Source organism: Carya illinoinensis, chromosome 16 (assembly GCF_018687715.1).
Source record: "Carya illinoinensis cultivar Pawnee chromosome 16, C.illinoinensisPawnee_v1, whole genome shotgun sequence".
Classification (NCBI taxonomy): Eukaryota; Viridiplantae; Streptophyta; class Magnoliopsida; order Fagales; family Juglandaceae; genus Carya; species Carya illinoinensis.
This window is the reverse complement of record NC_056767.1, coordinates 15622454-15645000: the sequence shown is the minus strand read 5'-3', so window position 1 is coordinate 15645000 and position 22547 is coordinate 15622454. Positions and strand designations below refer to the sequence as shown.

The 22547-nt window shown below is 38.6% G+C and overlaps 1 protein-coding gene across 1 annotated transcript in view; it reads right to left on the bottom strand.

Annotated features, from left to right (window-relative positions):
• LOC122298862 overlaps nucleotides 1-13881 on the bottom strand; it is a 30984-nt gene extending 17103 nt beyond the window's left edge. Inside the window, exons 1-2 of the mRNA XM_043108709.1 lie at nucleotides 13778-13881; nucleotides 1-805 (exon numbers count right to left, since the gene is read on the bottom strand). The exon at nucleotides 1-805 is cut by the window's left edge and continues 1005 nt beyond it. Of these exons, the coding sequence (XP_042964643.1) occupies nucleotides 1-805; nucleotides 13778-13881 (909 nt within the window). The remainder of the gene's footprint in view (nucleotides 806-13777) is intronic.
• Between the last annotated feature and the right edge of the window lie 8666 nt (nucleotides 13882-22547).

Here is a 22547-nt window from a genome sequence, read left to right as displayed (position 1 = left end):
ACCACGTTGGGGAGGTTTGACCACTTGGATTGGCTTGGGCATCGGGCTGTACATAGGTCTCTTGCCCTTATTTTGCTCCATGGCATAAAATGGCCTCTTCCTTTGATTGAATTCCCTTGCCCGGACTCGTAAATTCTCCTCAAGTATCACTGCTCTATCTTCCAAGTCCGCGAACTTTCTAATTTTCAATGCAAGAAGGGAGTCCATAATTCTGGGGTTTAGGCCTCGCTCAAACTTCTCGGCCTTTAGTGCCTCGGTGTGGACCAAGTGTGGGGCAAATCTCAACAACTCCACAAATTTTGATGCATACTGTCTCACTGTCATTGTCCCTTGTTTCAAGTCAACAAACTCTCGGGCCTTGGCCTCTCGAATGGATACAGGAAAGAACCAGTCATTAAATGCCTCTTTAAATTTATTCCATGATATAGGGGTAGCTTCACCCAATTCCTGCTGAATAAATCCGTGAGTGGCCTTCCACCACCCATTGGCCACATCAACCAAGTTATATGCTGTAAATTCTACCTTTTGTTCCTCGGTACAGCTGATTACACTGAAAATTTTCTCCAAGCGCTCTAACCAATTATCTGCATCTAACAACGGAGGATGCTGTTTGCAGAAGCGATCAAAAGCAGTCAGATGTGGGACTTGTACTTGCATGGCGGTTTGCCCACTAGTGAAAGCCTCTATAAGGTGAGTTGCCACATCCACAAGGTTTTCTGAATCTCTAGGAGATTCTTGTTGATCTTCAGGATTATGGACACTGGGCCACCCTCGACATTTATAGTTATTGTGTTGCGTTGCCATACTAGAACATGGATAACAATAGCATTAGCAAAAACTCATACAAAGTAGCATACATAACTTGAAATCTCTTTACAAAATTCACATCATGCAATAAGAAATACCATTTGAACCTACTGCGGAACTTGGCATACATTAGAGAGAGGGCCTTAGCCTAGTTTACCCCTAAAGTCTACAGGACTTCTTAACCTTTGCACTGATACCAAGATTTGTCACAACCCCACCCTATCAAGAGCGAGACCGTGATCCCGTACCTATTCTTTTTCCTATTATAATATAAATTTATTTATATATGAATTCCCATATTGTTATTAGTATTATTATTATTTTATTAATTTTTTTAAAAGATAATGCGAGACGATTCAAACGTATCACGCATAAATTCTAATTTCTAACTTAAAGAAACATCTAATAGACATACCTTTACATTCTTTTACAAAGGACTCTCAGAGTCTGTCATCCATTTATTTAACATAACTACTTTAAACAAAAAGGGACTCAGTCCCTTCAGTCTTTATAAAAGGAAACTAACTTAAAGCAGGATGGGTTTCCATTACCCCACTAACTTAAAGCAGAAGGTATCTTGTCTAGAAGTTAACTCAATAAAACATCCCCGTGTGGGGTCCAGTATTAAAACATAAGAAACATATATCTTCATAAAAAGAAACCAAACTACCCAGGGACTACTAAACATCGGCCCCTCCCTCCTCAGAAATACTCAGCTCCTCAGTAAATTCATCTGTACCTGGACGTTTAAAACATAAACACAAAGTGAGTCTAATACTCAATAAACAGTACACCATGCTGTTAACTTAATAAGCATATAGTACTTTCTTTTGAAAACATGCATCCATAAACCAATACTAATTCTGACAATACTTCCATACATATACTTTCTTTATAACATCATGCATACACTTACTTCTTACTATCATGCATATACTTGCTTCATACTTTCATGCAAAATCTTTATTTCTTATTTTCATACATACTTATATATCATATCTTCATGCATACACTTCATTTAATCTTTCACTTTCTTGTGGCCAACACACTATTACGCCCCGTGTGTTGGGGTTAGCGGTCCTATTGGACCTGGATTCCACCCGTGGCCACAGGTTAGGAACCCCTTTCTGTCAGGGAGCAGCACTGGGTGCACTACCAATACTACTTACCCGGCATTGCAATTTGCCCATTTCTTTGATATCATTTCCTTTCATGTGGCCATTACATATTTTCATACATTAATTCATTCCTTTTCTTTCTTTGAAATCAACATTTTCAATATCTTCCTTAGTCCGATGAATATGCTTTTATTTTGAAAAAATAGCATTTTATTTCATGCTTACATATAAATAAAATCTTAGTTATTTCAAGAAGCATGTATAAAAAATTTCATGACTTAGGATCTACATGCATGCATTACCATATACACATACAATCAATTATAATCGATAGGATACTTAATAGGGTCTACCAAAAAAGGCTTGTATATAATATAAACTCATTTATTCTTTAATTAGAGGAACGTTTGGAAAGAGATAGAGATATATTCTTCCACAAAAGAACTTGGCGTGGGCACATGGTCATAGCTACTTACCTCGATCCGGTGCAACCCCTTTAACTTCAGAAAATCCTAATCCAATAAATAACAAGTGTGTTAAAACTCATCCAACATCCTTTAGATCCCCTTTTTAACGATGGCTAAAAAAATTATAAATCTAACGTCGTTTTCTACCCTTAATGTTACTTCAAATAACTACCCTCTCGACAAATCCTTACAAGAGTAACATAAGAAGATAGTTAATTTAGTTAACATAACATCAAAACAGCTCCATATATGCATTTAATCACTTAAAACAGAACATAATTATATATATATATACAAAACACAACATCAAAACAGCCCTATATATATAATTAATCCCTTAAAACAGAGCATATATGTAGATATACAAAACATAACATCAAAACATCCCCATATAAATACTTAATCCCTTAAAACAGAGCATATATGTATATATATAAAACATAACATCAAAACATAAACTAAACAATTTAGTTAGCTTCCAAAATCACATAAAATCATATTAAACAATTTACCTTAAGCTCCTAGATTCTTTCAAGATTTGAAGTGAAGGTCCAAAGCTTGAAGAAAATGAGAGGAGTTTGATTTCTTGAAGAGGAGAAGAAAAGAAAGAAGTGGCGTTGGATAGCATGGAAAGAGAGATGAAGAAGACTTGTTCTTCATTTGTTAGGTGTAGACCGATGGGTTTGAAGGGGTTCATTTGTTAGGTGTAGACCGATGGGTTTGAAGAGGAAATTCTTCATCTATTAGGTGTAGACCGATGGGTTTGAAGAGGAAATTCTTCATCTATTAGGTGTAGACCGATGGTTTGAAGAGGAAATTCTTCATTTGTTATGTGTAGACCGACGGTTTATAAGAGAAGAAGGCTTAGTTAAATTTTTGGTTATTAAAAGCTTAAGGAAATGGAGGGTTAGGATTAGATTTAGGAAGATAACTATTCCAATTACCAATCCAATGGTGGGAATCATTTGTGCTCTTTCATAAATAATAAAATTTTAGGATTTAAGGAGAAAATACTATAAAGCCTTAAAATCATGTACTTAATTTATTTTAACAACCCATATAAAAGTAAAAGCACACCCATCTAAATAAAATAATAAAAATCTTTACATGAACATATTTAACTTAAGGAATAAAATAAAATGACGTAAAGACTCACATAGTAAGACTAGGGTATTACAGCTAGCAATTTCTTCATCAGAGATGCAATGCCTTAAAATTGGGTTAGGGCAGTAATTGAAAAGAAAAGGATCATCCCAATAGAAATTACATACCTCAGTTATGAACTTCCTCTTGTCCTAAGCACTCCAATCCACCGGTATCTCACTTGCAGCCAAATAATTCACAATATAAGCAAGTCATGGTAGAGAAGTAATAGATAGCAAATGCTCATCGAGAAAATCATCCCTAATTGGCAGGTGGTCAGAGGTGTCCTCAAATGTGAGCCTCAAGAGATGGTTAGCCACTACGTTCTCCACTCATTTCTTGTCTTTGATGGTGATGTCAAATTCCTGCAAAAGTAAAATCCATCGTATTAATCATGCCTTAGCATCCTTCTTTGTAAGAAGGTACTTAAGGGCTACATGATCTATAAAAATAATAATACGAGAACAAATCACGTAAGCACGAAACTTATCCAAAGCAAACACTACAGCTAGCAACTCTTTTTCAGTGGTGGAGTAATTCATCTGAGCACTATTTAGAATTCTACTAGCATAGTAAATGACAAAAGGCTTTCCCTCCCTTATCTTGGCAGCAACGAACGGCTTCCAGGATTTCGAATTTGGAAATCCTTCTTGGAGAAAAAGTTATAGCCCTTTAAGATAGCTTTCCAATGCATCAAGAATTGCATCAATCTGATACGTGAGTAAAAAGATATAGTCAAAAGACTAAAGTATGTCCAGACTGTCTCCTAGCGAATTTCAGACTTGGACTTCTTGTGGTTTCATTTTGTGATTTTTTTTCTTTTCTTTTCTTCCAAATTACTCTCAAACCCCATGAATATCCTCTTTTGAATTTGACTGGGCTTGACTTGCTCTTTTATAAACTCTGAAATTAAAAATAAATAAAAAAACTGCTTAGGAGTATCCCAACGTAAATAAAAATTTAATTCAAGAATACACATTAATTCCTATGATTTCTATTCATATTTTAGCATTTTAGTCCAATAATAGGGTATTTAGAGTACACTTTCGCACACTCATCATATGGCATCTGTGCATTATAGTTCGATGAATAAAGGAAAAGAAGGGTTTGTTTGAGTCAATTCGTCCAATGCTAGAACTGAGTTTCGACGGCTAAGGTGGAATGCATTTGATGAGATTTCCCTTGAGAAAATGGAGTAAACGGCATGGGGTAGAGTTCGATTAGTTGCAATACACATGGAGGTGCACCTAGGTGGCGATTGGCGCTGACTTGGCCCATTGGACCGACTTTCCTTGTATTGAAATGTGGTTTATCGAGTCTAATCTTCTATTTCAGTCTAAGAATGATGCGAAACAACAATAAAAGTATTAATGTCCATATAAAAATGGTGAGAAAGAATTAAAAAGGAAATTAAGGTTGAAACATGGTTTAAGACATGAGTAATCGCTTGTAAGTTGATTAATACCCTTAACACCGGTTCCAAGTTAAGGGGCGTATGGCACATCTAAGGCTACAATTGGAAGAACGATAAAAAAGATAGGTTTCTTCGTGTCAGTTCATCCAATGCTAGAGAACTGAGCTAGACGGTTAAGGTGGGATGCATTTGACGAGATTTCCCTTGAGAAATCGATTTGAAAGGCATAGGCTAGGGTCCAATTAGTTGCAACGCACATGGAGGTGCACCTAGGTGGTGATTGGCTGTGACTTTGGCATTGGAATGACATTCCTTGTATTGAAATGTGGTGGATCAAGTCTAATCTTCTAATTCACTTCAGGAATGATGGCAAACAAAACAATGAGAGCAATATAAGGCCCATACGAAAAAAGAGAGAAAGAATTAAAAAGGAAATTAAGTTTTGAAGATGGTTTAAAGATGAATAATCACTTGTAGTTGAATAATGTGCTTAAGTCCAGTCACAAGCTTAACCAAATCTAGATTAGGGGCGTATGGCACATCTTGGGCTTGAGGGAAACCAATGGTATGGCATATGTGGGCTACAATTCGAAGCATGAAAGAAAAGACGGGTTTCTACGTTTCAATTCGTCCTGCGCTGGAATTGAGTTACAACAGTTAAGGTGTGACGTATTTGATGATATTTCCCGTGAGAAAATGGTGTAAACAGCATAGGCTAGAGTCCGATTAGTTGCAACGCACGTAGATGTGCGCCTAGGTGGCGATCAACGACGACTTTGGCAATGGAGTGAGTTTCCTTGTATTGAAATGTGGTGGATCATGTGTAATCTTCTGTTCCGCTCTAAGAATGATGGGAAACAACAATAAAAAAGTATTAATGTCCATATAAAAACACTGAGAAAGAATTAAAACGGAAATTAATCTTGAAACATGGTTTAGAGATGACTGACCACTTGTAAGTTGACTAATGACCTTAACTCCAGTTACAAGCTTAACCAAGGCAAGATAAGGGGAGTATGGCACATCTTGGGCTTGTGGAAACCGATGGTATGGCATCTGTGCGTTACAGTTGGAGGAATGAAGGAAAAGAAGGGTTTGTTTCAGTCAATTCGTCCAATGCCAGAACTGAGTTTCGACGGCTAAGGTGGGATGCATTTGCTAAGATTTCCCTTCAGAAAATGGTGTAAACGGCATAGGGTAGACTCCGTTTAGTTGCAATGCACATGGAGGTGCACCTAAGTGGCGATTGGCGTTGACTTGGGCGTTGGAATGACTTTCCTTGTATTGAAATGTTGTTTATCAAGTCTAATATTCTATTTCACTCTAAGAATGATGCGAAACAACAATAAAAGTATGTCCATATAAAAATGGTGAGAAAGAATTAAAAAGGAAATTAAGCTTGAAACATGGTTTAGACATGAGTAATCACTTATAAGTTGATCAATACCCTTAACACCGGTTGCAAGTTTCACCAAGGCCAAATAAGGGGCGTAGGGCACATCTAAGGCGACAATTGGAAGAACGATAGAGAAGACAGGTTTCTAGTGTCAGTTCATCCAACGCTAGGGAACTGAGCTAGACGGTTAAGGTGGGATGCATTTGACAAGATTTCCCTCGAGAAATCAGTGTAAAAAGCATAATAGGCTAGGGTCCGATTAGTTGCAATGCACATGGAGGTGCACCTAGGTGGCAATTGGCAGTGACATTGGCGTTGGAATGACTTTCCTTGTATTGCAATGTGGTGGTTCAAGTCTAATCTTCTAATTCACTCTAAGAATGATGGTAAACAAAACAATAAGAGCAATAAGGCCCATAGGAAAAAAGAGAGAAAGAATTAAAAAGGAAATTAAGTTCAGAAGATGGTTTAAAGATGAATAATCACTTGCAGTTGAATAATGCGCTTAACTCCAGTCAAAAGCTTAACGAAATCTAGACTAGGGGCGTATGGCACAACTTGGGCTTGAGGAAAACCAATGGTATGGCATATGTGGGCTACAACTGGAAGAATGGTTGAAAAGACGGGTTTCTTCATTTGAATTCTTCCTTTGCTGGAACTGAGTTACAACAGTTAATGTGTGATGTATTTGATGATATTTCCCGTGAGAAAATGGTGTAAACATCATAGGCTAGAGTTTGATTAGCTGCAATGCAGATAGAGGTGCGCCTAGGTGGCGATCGACGGTGACTTTGGCATCGAAGTGAGTTTCCTTGTATTGAAATGTGGTGGATCAAGTGTAATCTTCTACTCCACTCTAAGAATGATGGGAAACAACAATAAAAAAGTATTAATGTCCATATAAAAACGTTGAGAAAGAATTAAAAAGGAAATTAATCTCGAAACATGGTTTAGAGATGACTAATCACTTGTAAGTTGATTAATGACCTTAACTCTGTCTACAAGCTTAACCAAGGCAAGATAAGGGGAGTATGGCACGTCTTGGGCTTGAGGGAAACCAATGGTATGCCATCTGTGCGTTACAGTTGGATGAATGAAGAAAAAGAAGGGTTTGTTTAAGTCAATTCGTCTGATCCTAGAACTGAGTTTTGATGGCTAAGGTGGGATGCATTTGCTGAGATTTACCTTGAGAAATTGGTGTAAACAGCATAGGATATAGTCCGATTAGTTGTAATGCACATGGAGGTGCACGTAGGTGGCGATCGGCACTGACTTGGGCGTTGGAACAACTTTCCTTGTATTGAATTGTGATTTATCATGTCTAATCTTCTATTTCACTCTAAGAATGATGGGAAACAACAATAAAAGTATTAATCTCCATATAAAAATGGTGAGAAAGAATTAAAAAGGAAATTAAGCTTGAAACATGGATTAGACATGAGTAATCGCTTGTAAGTTGATTAATGCCCTTAGCACCGGTTCCGAGTTTCACCAAGGCCAAATGAGGGGCGTATGGCACATCTAAGGCTACAATTGGAAGAATGATAGAAAAGACAGGTTTCTTTGTGTCAGTTCGTCCAATGCTAGAGAACTGAGCTAGACGATTAAGGTGGGATGCATTTGACGAGATTTCCCTTGAGAAATTGGTGTAAAAGGCATAGGCTATGGTCCGATTCGTTGCAATGCACAAAGAGGTGCACCTAGATGGCGATTGGTGGTGACTTTGGCGTGGAATGACTTTCTTTGTTTTGAAATGTGGTCGATTAGGTCTAATATTCTAATTCACTCCAAGAATGATGGCAAACAAAACAATAAGAGCAATAAGGCCCATACGAGAAAAGAGAGAAAGAATTAAAAAGGAAATTAAGTTCAGAAGATGGTTTAAAGATGAATAATCACTTGTAGTTGAATAATGCCCTTAACTCCAGTCACAAGCTTAACCAAATTTAGATTATGGGCATATGGCACATCTTGGGCTTGAGGGAAACCAATGGCATGGCATATGTGGGCTACAATTGGAAGAATGAAAGAAAAGACGGGTTTCTTCATTTGAATTCTTCCTGTGCTGGAACTGAGTTACAAAAGTTAAGGGGTGATGTATTTGATGATATTTCATGTGAGAAAATGGTGTAAACATCATAGGCCAGAGTCTGATTAGTTGCAATGCACATAGAGGTGCGCCTAGGTGGCGATCGACGTTGACTTTGGCACTGGAGTGACTTTCCTTGTATTGAAATGTGATAGATCAAGTTTAATCTTTCATTCCTCTCTAAGAATGATGGGAAACAACAATAAAAAAGTATTAATGTCCATATAAAAATGGTGGGAAAGAATTAAAGAGGAAATTAATCTAGAAACATGATTTAGAGATGACTAATCACTTGTAAGTTGATTAATGACCTTAACTCCGGTTACAAGCTTAACCAAGGCAAGATAAGGGGAGAATGGAACGTCTTGGGCTTGAGGGTAACCGATGGTATGGCATCTGTGCGTTACAGTTGGATGAATGAAGGAAAGGAAGGGTTTGTTTGAGTCAATTCGTCCAATGCTAGAACTGAGTTTCGACGGCTAAGGTGGGCTGCATTTGCTAAGATTTCCCTTAAGAAAATGGTGTAAATGGCATAGGGTAGAGTCCAATTAGTTGCAATGCACATGGAGGTGCACCTAGGTGGCGACTGGCGCTGACTTGGGCGTTGGAACGACTTTCCTTGTATTAAAATGTGGTTTATCAAGTCTAATCTTCTATTTCTCTCTAAGAATGATGGGAAAGAAAAATAAAAGTATTAATATCCATAGAAAAATGGTGAGAAAGAATTAAAAAGGAAATTAAGCTTGAAACATGGTTTAGACATGAGTAATCGCTTGTAAGTTGATTAATGTCGTTAACGCCGGTTCCAAGTTTCACCAAGGCCAAATAAGAGAGCGGTTTCTTCGTGTCAGTTCGTCCAATGCTAGAGAACTGAGCTAGATGGTTAAGGTGGGATTCATTTGACAAGATTTCCCTCGAGAAATTGGTGTAAAAGGCATAGGCTAGGGTCCGATTTGTTGCAACACACATGGAGGTGCACCTGGGTGGCGATTGGCGGTGACTTTGGCGTTGGAATGACTTTCCTTGTATTGAAATGTGGTGGATCAAGTCTAATCTTCTAATTCACTCCAAGAAGGATGGCAAACAAAACAATAAGAGCAATATGGCCCATACGAAAAAAGAGGGAAAGAATTAAAAAGGAAATTAAGTTCAGAAGATGGTTTAAAGATGAATAATCACTTGTAGTTGAATAATGCCCTTAACTCCAGTCACAATGATGTGAACCATAATAGACTTGCTTTGAGACCCAACAGCAATACTGGAAAAACAACCCCAAGAAAGCCAAACTCAGGTATATGGATGGTAATTGTAGACCCGATGAGAACTCGTTTAAAGAACCTAGATTATATCAAAATCTAGACCCATTGAAGAACTCGTCTCAAGAGCTTAGATTACAAAGGTAGGACACCACAAAGGTTTTGATTTACCTTTGATAGGTTCAGAAGTTCAAGAAGAATAAGAGGAGATAACTCAACTCTCAATGAAAATTCCGTATAGTCTGCCCCTCAAATGAGGTTACAAGTGGTTTAAATAGACAATCCCCAAAAACCATAAGTAAACAATGCGTCGGGTACTGTAGCGTGAACAGTGCCGTACCCCGCGCTACAGTAACTTCTGAAACCCTAGTGAGACATAAAATTATAACTTTCCAAATAAACCCCTGGCCAAAATACAAGGCCTTCCCAAAAATAACCCTAGTGCATTAGAAATAAGACATACGTGGGCCAAGCATCCTCAAGCCCACTTCTTCTAAACTAATAATAAAATACCGTTAAACAAATTGAAAACCTTAACAACAATAGGCCCAATCTTTAAGTCATATCTTCCATAGCTTGTATCAAGTAGATCAAAACTGGTTCTTTTTCTTTCAAGCCCATCTTGAGTGTTGGGCTCTTCCTAGCTTCATCCCAAGTGGATTGCACCAATCCTTGCATTGCTTCCTTGATCTTCTTGGCTCTTGATCTTGTAATTAGCCCATCTGGAATTTGCAAGGGATCTTTAAGGATAGCTCCACCTTGGTTCCCATCATTCCCCCTCTCCTCAAAAGGATTCGACCTCGAATCTTCACCTACATCAAAAGGAGAAAGATAAGAAACATTGAAGGTGGCAGAAACATTATATTCACTGGGAAGGTCCCCTTTATATGCATTGTCATTAATTTTCTCAAGAATTTGGAAAGGTCCATCTCCTCGAGGATGCAACTTAGTTCGTCCATGGGCTGGGAATCTTTCTTTACGCATGTGAACCCAAACCCAATCTCCTGGTTCAAAGATGACACGCCGTCGCCCTTTATTGGCTTGGGAAGCAACTCTTTCATTCTTTTGGGCAATTTGAAGCCGTACCCTCTCATGGAGTGACTTCACCAACTCCACCTTCTTTTGTCCATCTAAGCTACTCCTGCCATCAATAGGTAAAGGCATCAAATCTAAAGGAGTAAGTGGATTAAAACTATAAACAATTTGAAAAGGAGAGTATGAAGTAGTAGTATGCATGGTCCTATTATATGCAAACTCTTTAAATGGCAAACAATCCTCCCAAGTCTTTAAATTCTTATGAACAACAGTGCGTAAAAGTTGAGTTAAAGTCCTATTAACTACTTCAGTCTGACCATCAGTCTGTGGGTGACAAGTAGTGGAAAATAAGAGTTTAGTACCTAATTTTTCCCACAGCACCTTCCAAAAGTAGCTAAGAAATTTAACATCCCTATCAGAAACAATGCCCCTGGGCACACCATGGAGTCGCACTATCTCCCTGAAAAACAAGTCAGCTATGCTTGTGGCATCATCTGTTTTATGGCATGGAATGAAATGTGCCATCTTGCTAAATCTATCCACAACCACAAAAATAGAATCTCTACCCCTTTTTGTCCTAGGCAGCCCCAAAACAAAGTCCATAGATATGTCTACCCATGGCTCACTAGGAGCGGGTAAGGGTGCATATAACCCATGTGGCAAAACCTTAGATTTGGCCTTTCTACATGTAATGCACCTGCTACAAATGTGATTGATGTCTCTTTTCATCTTAGGCCAAAAGAAATGTTCATGCAATATGTCTAAGGTTTTCTTGACACCAAAGTATCCCCATTAATCCCCCGCCATGTGCCTCACACACCAATAACTCACGCATAGAACAACTAGGTACACAGTTTATTTTCTTTAAACAAGTAACCATCATGCTTGTAAAACTTACCAAATGCCGCCATATCACATGCCATATACACATCAGAAAAGTCAACATCATTGGCATACATATCTTTCACATATTCAAACCCAAGCATTTTAGCACTCATAGAAGTAAGAAGTACATACCTCCGGGATAAAGCATCAGCAACAATATTCTCCTTACCTTGCTTGTAATGGAAGACATATGAAAAGGTCTCAATGTATTCCATCCATCTAGCATGCCTCTTATTCAACTTACCTTGACCCTTGAGATGCTTCAACAATTCATGATCGGTGTGGATCACAAATTCCCTAGGCCACAAGTAGTGCTGCCAAGTCTCTAATGCATGAACAAGAGCATAAAGTTCTTTGTCATAAGTAGGGTACTTCAGGGATGCCCCACTTAGCTTCTCACTGAGGAAGGCGATCGGCCGTTTGTCCTGCATCAAAACTGCTCCAATCCCTATTCCTGAGGCATCACATTCAATCTCAAAAGCTTTGTTAAAATCTGGTAATGCTAACACGGGTACAGAGCACAACCTTTCTTTAATACTGGCAAATGCATTCTCTTGATTAGCCCCCCAATGGAACCCAACATTCTTTATAATGACTTCAATGAGTGGTGCAACAATGATGCTAAAATCTTTAACAAAAGCTAGCTAAACCATGAAAACTTCTTACCTCAGTGACGCTCTTTGGTGTTGGCCACTCCTTAATGGCCTTGACTTTCTCTTCATCCACTTCAATACCCTTTGTACTAATAACATAACCAAGAAAAATAACTTCCTCCATGCAAAAGGTACATTTCTTGAAATTAGCATACAACTTTTCACATCTCAACACATTAAACACATATCTCAAATGTTCAATATGCTCATTTAAGTCCTTGCTGTACACTTGGATATCATCAAAATACACAACCACAAAATACGTAGGACATGGTTCATTAATCTCATGAAAGTACTGGGCACATTTGTAAGTCCAAATGGCATAACCAACCATTCATAAAGCCCATACTTAGTCTTAAAAGCAGTTTTCCATTCATCACCCTCTTTCATTCTAATTTGATGGTACCCACTTTTAAGATCAATTTTACTGAAAATACATGAGCCATGCAATTCATCGAGCATATCATCTAATCTAGGAATGGGATGTCGATACTTTACCGTGATATTATTAACTGCCCTGCAATCAATGCACATCCGCCACGTCCCATCCTTCTTAGGCACTAGAAGCACTGGTACTGCACATGGGCTCATGCTCTCCCTCACGTTCCCCTTGCTCATCAAATCCTCAACTTGCCTCTGAAGCTCCTTTGTCTCATCTGGATTACTTCTATAAGCTAGTCGGTTTGGAATAGCAGCCCCGGGTACAAAATCAATCTGGTGCTCAATGCCTCTAATGGGTGGCAACTCATTAGGCATTTCCTCTGGGAATACATCCTCAAACTCCTGCAACAAAGAAACAACCAAACTAGGAAGAGGTTGGTTAGTTTCATCAAGATTAAGATAAGACTCTTTATGGACAAGAAAAATCATAGGGCGATCTGCTAAGAAAGCTCTCTTAACCTCACTCTCTCTTGCATAGAAACTCACTTTTGTCTTTCCTTTTTCTCTCAACAGACTCTTTTTCTTTTTCCCTCTTTCTTTTTTGCTCAATCTCTTTTTCACTCTTTCTTTTTTTATCACTCTCATTTTCACTCTTTCTTTTTTGAGCAACTTCACTTTTCAGTTTAAGTTTTCCTCATAGACCTGTCTTGGAGTTAAAGGAGCAAGCTTGGTTGTTTTGCCCTCCTTTACAAAACTGTACATGTTTTTGAATCCATCATGTATCACTCTCCTATCATACTGCCATGGTCTCCCCAACAATATATGGCCAGCATGCATAGGCACAACATCACAAAGCACTTCATCTTGATTCTTCCCAATGGAAAAAGTAACTAACACTTGTCTATCCACCCTAACCTCCCCACAATCATTCAAGCACTGCAACTTGTTTGGTCGAGAGTGTTTCAAGGTAGGTAAATTCAATTTCTCAACTAATGTAGTGCTGGCAACATTAGTACAACTTCCCCATCGATGATCATACTACATACCTTGCCATTGATGTGGCATCTAGTATGGAAAATGTTCTCCCTTTGTTGCTCTGCTTCATCCATCTTAATTTGTGTGTGAGAGCACACCTGGCAACAAGGGACTCACTTGTTACAGGGTATTCTACTCCATCATCATCACTAGCATCCTCCAACTCGGGTATCTCATTACGATCATCCTCACTTGTAGTCATCACCTCCCCATTGTCACGCATAATCATCACACGTTTGTTTGGACATTGAGAAGCGATGTGCCTTGATCCCAAACACTTAAAGCATTTAATATCTCTATTCTAGAAGGTTGGGATGCCAACTTGGGTTTGTTGCTAGTTCCTTCATCGTTTCCTTTAGGTGGTTCTGTCTTTGCCTTTGTTACAGCTCGATCATCTTTCTCCCACTTTGGTTTCCAAGGAGTGTTAGAAACTGAAGTGTACCTTGATGTCCATTTCCTCTTTAATTGCCTCTCCACCTTCATAGCCATGTGCACCATGTCTTCTATTTCTACATAATGTTGCAACTCAACCACATTGGCTATCTCCCTATTCAAACCACACAAAAATCTAGCCATAGTGGCCTCCCTATCCTCCTCTACATTCGCTCGTATCATAGCCACCTCCATCTCCTTATGGTAGTCCTCCACACTCCTAGACCCCTGTGTAAGATTTTGTAATTTTTGATAGAGGTCCCTATGGTAGTGGCTAGGTACAAATCTCTGCCTCATGAGAGCTTTCAACTCTCCCCACGTCTCGACAGACCTCTTATAATTCCTTCTCCTATTGGTCACTAATTGATCCCACCAAATAATAGCATAATTAGTGAACTCAATTACTACCAACTTCACTTTCTTCTCCTCTAAATAGTTATGACAATCAAAGATCAACTCTATTTTCTTCTCCCACTCTAAATAAGCTTCAGGGTCAGTTCTACCTTGGAAAGATGGTATTTTCATTTTGATGCTCTCAAGGTCCCTATCTACTCCATCACGACCCCGTGGGTTTCCCCTAAATCCTCTTTCACGCCTAACTCCTCTATGCCTACCCATCTCAACTTCAGAAATTAGGTCTTTCTCATCCTCACCATCTCCTTCATCTTCATACTCATGTTCTGTTCTAAGTTCATGTCTCCTCCTATCTCTCCCACCATGTAAATTTTTAATTACTTCATCTTGTTGATCCATCCTATCTCTCACTTCCCCTAACATCATGTTCAATCGTTCAAACTGTTGTTGCATTGCCTGCAACATAAAGGAATTATCTGCCATCCCCTTTAGTGATGAGACACTTTTATGAGACATCGTACGCGCTGCACAAAAAAATTGTTAGTGGAAAAGACCTCACACGCTCCCTTACGTGTTTACACTCGAAGAATAGCACTCCACTTATGTTTCACTCTTAATTGACTTTTTTCATATAATGATCTCACTCTCTTGCCTTTTACCTCAAGAGTTTTCCCACTCAAGTTCTTTCAAAACTAATTGAACTAAATCAAGATAATACAATCCTGTCTTATTCCAACTAGTAATTAGGTCCAAGAAACTCTTAACAAGAGAAAATACGGAAAGAATAAAATGACACAAGACTTAAGGAAATGATACGAGTGAAAGAGTAATCACAAGACAATATACCAACTATAATGATATATGCAGCCCCTTTGATGATAAGACTCAATAATAAAAAATTCAGATTCCTAAACTTTTTTTTTTTCAAATTTTCTTTTCTTTTCTTTTCCTTTCCTTTCTTTTCTTTTCTTTTCTATTCTTTTCTTTTCTATTCTTTTCTTTTCCTTTCTTTTCTTTTCTTTTCTTTTAATTTTCTTTTCTTTTCTCACTAATTCAATCACAAATAGCAATATTCAATTGTAACAATCAAACAATTGAATTCAAACACATAAAAATTGGCAAGGAAATAGAAGAGAATCAATGAAACAACACTCCAAGGAATTGACAAACTTAAAGATGCAAGAAACCCCATAAATTTCCAACCCTATAGATGCTGCAAATTTTGGCAGCCCTCAAACAAGCAATTTAGCCACCCAATGTTGATAAACATGAAACCAAAATGATAGAGTAATCTGGCAGCCCTAGGAAAAATGAATTTCTGCACTTCTTTTTTTTTTTTTTGCAACCCTAGAACAATGAAACCCTAGAATTAAAGATGCAATAGATAAAAGATAGAATTACACCTGATTGGAAACCTTGCTCTGATTACCAAATGATGTGAACCCTAATAGACTTGCTTTAACACCCAACAACAATACTGGAAAAACAACCCCAAGAAAGCCAAACTCAGGTATATTGATGGAGAATCTAGACCCGATGAGAACTCATTCAAAGAACCTAGATTATATCAAAATCTAGACACATTGAAGAACCCGTCTCAAGAACTTAGATTACAAAGGAAGAACGCCACAAATGTTTTGATTTACCTTTGATAAGTTCAGAAGTTCAAAAAGAACAAAAGGAGATAACTCAACTCTCAATGACAATTCCATATAGTCTGCCTCTCAAATGAGGTTACAAGTTGTTTAAATAAACAATACCCAAAAACCCTAAGTAAACAATGCGTCGGGTACTGTAATAAAATATAACTTTCCAAATAAACCCTTGGCCAAAATACAAGGCCTTCCCAAAAATAACCCTAGTCCATTACAAATAAGACATATGTGGGCCAAGCATCTTCAAGCCCACTTCTTCTAAACTAATAATAAAATACCGTAAAACAAATTGAAAGCCTTAACAAAATAGACCAAATCTTTAAGTCATGTCTTCCATAGCTTGCATCAAGTCGATCAAAACTGGTTCTTTTTCCTTCAAGCCCATCTTGAGTGTTGGGCTCTTCCTAGCTTCATCCCAAGTGGATTGCACCAATCCTTGCATTGCTTCCATGATCTTCTTGGCTCTTGATCTGTAATTGGCCGATCTGAAATTTGCAAGCGATCTTTAAGGATAGCTCCACCTTGGTTCCCATCACACAAGCGTAACCAAATCTAGATTAGGGGCGTATGGCACATCTTCGGCTTGAGCGAAACCAATGGTATGGCATATGTGGGCTACAATTGGAAGAATCAAAGAAAAGACGGGTTTCTTCTTTTGAATTCGTCCTGTGCTGGAACTTAGTTACAACAGTTAAGATGTGCTGTATTTGATGATATTTCCCGTGAGAAAATGGTGTAAACAACATAGGCTAGAGTTTGATTAGTTGCAATGCACATAGAGGCGCGCCTAGGTGGCGATCGACGGTGACTTTGGCACTGGAGTGACTTTCCTCGTAATGAAATGTGGTGGATCAAGTGTAATCTTCTATTCCACTCTAAGAATGATGGGAAACAACAATAAAAAAGTATTAATGTCCATATAAAAACGGTGAGAAAGAATTAAAAAGGAAATTAATCTTGAAACATGGTTTAGACATGACTAATCACTTGTAAGTTGATTAATGACCCTAACTCTGGTTACAAGCTTAACCAAGGCAAGATAAGGGGAGTATGACACGTTTGGGCTTGAGGGAAACCGATGGTATGGCATCTGTGCGTTACAGTTGGATGAATGAAGGAAAAGAAGGGTTTGTTTGAGTCAATTTGTCCAATGCTAGAACTGAGTTTCGACGGCTAAGGTGGGATGCATTTGGTGAGATTTCCCTTTAGAAAATGGTGTAAACAGCATAGGGTAGAGTCTGATTAGTTGCAATGCACCTGGAGGTGCACCTAGGTGGCGATTGGCACTGACTTGGGCATTGGAACGACTTTCCTTGTATTGAAATGTGGTTCTCAAGTCTAATCTTCTATTTCACTCCAAGAATGATGCGAAACAACAATAAAAGTATTAATGTCCATATAAAAAAGGTGAGAAAGAATTAAAAAGGAAATTAAGCTTCAAGCGTGGTTTAGACATGAGTAATTGCTTGTAAGTTGATTAACACCCTTAACACCGTTCCCAAGTTTCACCAAGGCCAAATGAGGGGCGTATGGCACATCTAAGGCTACAATTGGAAGAACGATAGAAAAGACAGGCTTATTCATGTCAGTTCATCCAATGCTAGAAAACTGAGCTAGGCGGTTAAGGTGGGATGCATTTGATGAGATTTCCCTCAAGAAATTGGTGTAAAAGGCATAGGCTAGGGTCTGATTCGTTGCAACGCACATGGAGGTGAACCTAGGTGGCGATTGGTGGTGACTTTGGCGTTGGAATGACTTTCCTTGTATTGAAATGTGGTGGATCAAGTCTAATCTTCTAATTCACTCCAAGAATGATGGAAAACAAAACAATAAGAGCAATAAGGCCCATACGAAAAAAGAGAGAAAGAATTACAAAGGAAATTAAGTTCAGAAGATGGTTTAAACATGAATAATCACTTGTAGTTGAATAATGCCCTTAACTCCAGTCACAAGCTTAACCAAATCTAGATTAGGGGCGTATGGCACATCTTGGGCTTGAGGGAAACCAATGGTATGGCATATGTGGGCAACAATTGGAAGAATGAAAGAAAAGACGGGTTTCTTCGTTTGAATTCGTCTTGTACTAGAACTGAGTTACAACAGTTAAGGTGTGATGTATTTGATGATATTTTCCAAGAGAAAATGGTGTAAACATCATAGGCTAGTGTCCGATTAGTTGCAATGCACATGTGGTATGTGCGCCTAGGTGGCGATCGACGGTGACTTTGGCATTGGAGTGACTTTCCTTGTATTGAAATGTGGTGGATCAAGTGTAATCTTCTATTTTGCTCTAAGGATGATGGGAAACAACAATAAAAAAGTATTAATGTTCATATAAAAATGGTGAGAAAGAATTAAAAAGGAAATTAATCTTGAAACATGGTTTAGAGATGACTAATCACTTGTAAGTTGATTAATGACCTTAACTTCAGTTACAAGCTTAACCAAGGCAAGATAAGGGGAGTATGGCATGTCTTGGGCTTGAGGGAAACCGATAGTATGGTGGTTGTGCGTTACAGTTGGATGAATGAAGGAAAAGAAGGGTTTGTTTGAGTCAATTCCTCCAATGCTAGAACTGAGTTTCGACGGCTAAGGTGGGATGCATTTGCTGAGATTTCCCTTGAGAAATTGGTGTAAACAGCATAGGGTAGAGTCCGATTAGTTGCAATGCACATGGAGGTACACCTAGGTGGCGATTGGCGCTGACTTGGGCGTTGGAACGACTTTCCTTGTATTTAAATGTGGTTTATCAAGTCTAATATTCTATTTCACTCTAAGAATGATGGGAAACTACAATAAAAGTATTAATGTCCATATAAAAATGGTGAGAAAGAATTAAAAAGGAAATTAGGCTTGAAACATGGCTTAGACATGAGTAATCGCTTGTAAGTTGATTAATGCCCTTAACACCGGTTCCAAGTTTCACCAAGGCGAAATAAGGGGCGTATGGCACATCTAAGGCTACAATTGGAAGAACGATAGAAAAGGCAGGTTTCTACGTGTTAGTTCATCCAATGCTAGAGAACTGAGCTAGACGGTTAAGATGGGATGCATTTGATGAGATTTCCCTCGAGAAATTGGTGTAAACGGCATAGGCTATAGCCCGATTCGTTGCAATGCACAAAGAGGTGCACCTAGGTGGTGATTGGCAGTGACTTTGGCGTTGGAATGACTTTTCTTGAATTGAAATGTGGTGGATCAAGTCTAATCTTCTTATTCACTCCAAGAATGATGGCAAACAAAACAATAAGAGCAATACGGCCCATATGAAAAAGGAGAGAAAGAATTAAAAGGCAAATTAATCTAATCTTCTTATTCACTTGTAGTTGCATAACGCCCTTAACTTCAATCACAAGCTTAACCAAATCTAGATTAGGGGCGCATGGCACATCTTGGGCTTGAGGTAAACCAATGGTATGGCATATGTGGGCTACAATTGGACAAATGATAAAAAAGATGGGTTTCGTCGTTTGAATTCGTCCTGTGCTGGAACTGAGCTACAACAGTTAGGGTGTGACGTATTTGATGATATTACCCGTGAGAAAATGGTGTAAATAGCATAGGCTAGAATCCGATTAGTTGCAATGCGCATAGGGGTGCACCCAGGTGGCGATCGACGGTGAGTTTGGCATTGGAATGACTTTCCTTGTATTGAAATGTGGTGGATCAAGTGTAATCCTCTATTCCGCTCTAAGAATGATGGGAAACAACAATAAAAAAGTATAATGTTCGTATAAAAATGGTGAGAAAGAATTAAAAAGGAAATTAATCTTGAAACATGGTTTAACTATGACTAATCACTTGTAAGTTGATTAATGACCTTAACTCCGGTTACAAGCTTAACCAAGGCAAGATAAGGGGAGTTTGGCACGTCTTGGGCTTGAGGAAAACCAATGGTATTGCATCTATGCATTACAGTTGGATGAATGAAGGAAAAGAAGGGTTTGTTTGAGTCAATTCGTCCAATGCTAGAACTGACTTTGGACGGCTAAGGTGGGATGCAATTGCTGAGATTTCCCATGAGAAAATGGTGTAAACGGCATAGGGTAGAATCCGATTAGTTGCAATGCACGTGGAGGTGCACCTAGGTGGTGATCGGAGCTGACTTGGGCATTGGAACGACTTTCCTTGTATTGAAATGTGGTTTATCAAGTCTAATCTTCTATTTCACTCTAACAATGATGGGAAACAACAATAAAAGTGTTAGGGTCCATATAAAAATGGAGAGGAAGAATTAAAAGGAAATTATGCTTGAAACATGGTTTAGACATGATTAACTGCTTGTAAGTTGACTAATACCCTTAACACCGGTTCCAAGTTTCACCAAGGCCCAATAAGGGGCGTATGGCACATCTAAGGCTACAATTGGAAGAACGATCAAAAAGATAGGTTTCTTCGTGTCAGTTCATCCAATGTTAGAGAACTGAGCTGGACGGTTAAGGTGGAATGCATTTGACGAGATTTCCCTTGAGAAATTGGTATAAAAGGCATAGGCTAGGGTCCGATTAGTTGCAACGCACATGGAGGTGCACCTAGGCGGCGATTGGCAGTGACTTTGGCGTTGGAATGACTTTCCTTGTATTGAAATGTGGAGGATCAAGTCTAATCTTCTAATTTACTCCAAGAATGATGGCAAACAAAACAATAAGAGCAATAAGGCCCATAGGAAAAAAGAGATAAAGAATTAAAAAGGAAATTAAGTTCAGAAGATGGTTTAAAGTTGAATAATCACTTGTAGTTGAATAATGCACTTAACTCCAGTCACAAGCTTAACCAAATCTAGATTAGGGGCGTACGGCACATCTTGGGCTTGAGGGAAACCAATGGTATGGCATATGTGGGCTACAACTGGAAGACTGAAAGAAAAGAAGGGTTTCTTCATTTGAATTCTTCCTGTGCTGGAACTGAGTAACAACAGTTAAGGTGTGATGTATTTGATGATATTTCCCATGAGAAAATGGTGTAAACAGCATAGGCTAGAGTCCGATTAGTTGCAATGCACATAGAGGTGCACCTAGGTGGCGATTGGTGCTGACTTGGGCCTTGGAACGACTTTCCTAGTATTGAAATGTGGCTTATCAAGTCTAATCTTCTATTTCACTCAAAGAATGATGGGAAACAACAATAAAAGTATTAATGTCCATATAAAAATGGTGAGAAAGAATTAAAAAGGAAATTAAGCTTGAAACATGGGTTAGACATGAGTAATCGCTTGAAAGTTGATTAATACCCTTAACACCGGTTCCAAGTTTCACAAAGGCCAAGTAAGGGGCGTATGGCACATCCAAGGCTACAATTGGAAGAACAATAGAAAAGACAAATTTCTTCGTGTCAGTTCGTCCAATGCTTGAGAACTAAGCTAGACGGATAAGGTGAGATGCATTTGATGAGATTTCCATCGAGAAATCGGTGTAAAAGGCATAGGCTAGGGTCCGATTAGTTGCAACGCAGATGAAGGTGCACCTAGGTGGCGATTGGTGGTGGAATGACTTTCCTTGTATTGGAATGTGGTGGATTAAGTCTAATCTTCTAATTCACTCCAAGAATGATGGCAAAGAAAACAATAAGAGCAATAAGGCCCATACGAAAAAGAAGAGAAAGAATTAAAAAAGAAATTAAGTTCAGAAGATGGTTTAAAGATGAATAATCACTTGTAGTTGAATAATGCGCTTAACTCCAGTCACAAGCTTAACCAAATCTAGATTAGGGGCGTATGGCACATCTTGGGCTTGAGGGAAACCAATGGTATGGCATATGAGGGCTACAATTGGAAGAATGAAAGAAAATACTAGTTTCTTCCTTTGAATTCTTCCTGTGCTGGAACTGAGTCACAACAGTTAAGGTGTGATGTATTTGATGATATTTCCCACGAGAAAATGGTGTAAACAGCATATGCTAGAGTCTGATTAGTTGCAATGCACATAGCGCTGTGCCTAGGTGGCGATCGACGGTGACTTTGGCATTGCAGTGAGTTTCCTTGTATTGAAATGTGGTGGATCAAGTGTAATCTTCTATTCCGCTCTGAGAATGATGGGAAACAACAATAAAAAAGTATTCATGTCCATATAAAAATGGTGAGAGAGAATTAAAAAGGGAATTAATCTTGAAACATGATTTAGAGATGACTAATCACTTGTAAGTTGATTAATGACCTTAACTCCGGTTACAAGCTTAACCAAGGCAAGATAAGGGGAGTATGGCACATCTTGGGCTTGAGGGAAACCGATGGTATGGCTTCTGTGCGTTACGGTTGGATGAATGAAGGAAAAGAAGGGTTTGTTTGAGTCAATTCGTCCAATGCTGGAACTGAGTTTCGACGACTAAGGTGGGATGCATTTGCTGAGATTTTCCTTGAGAAATTGGTGTAAATGGCATAGGGGAGAGTCCGATTAGTTGCAATGCACATGGAGGTGCACTTAGGTGTCGA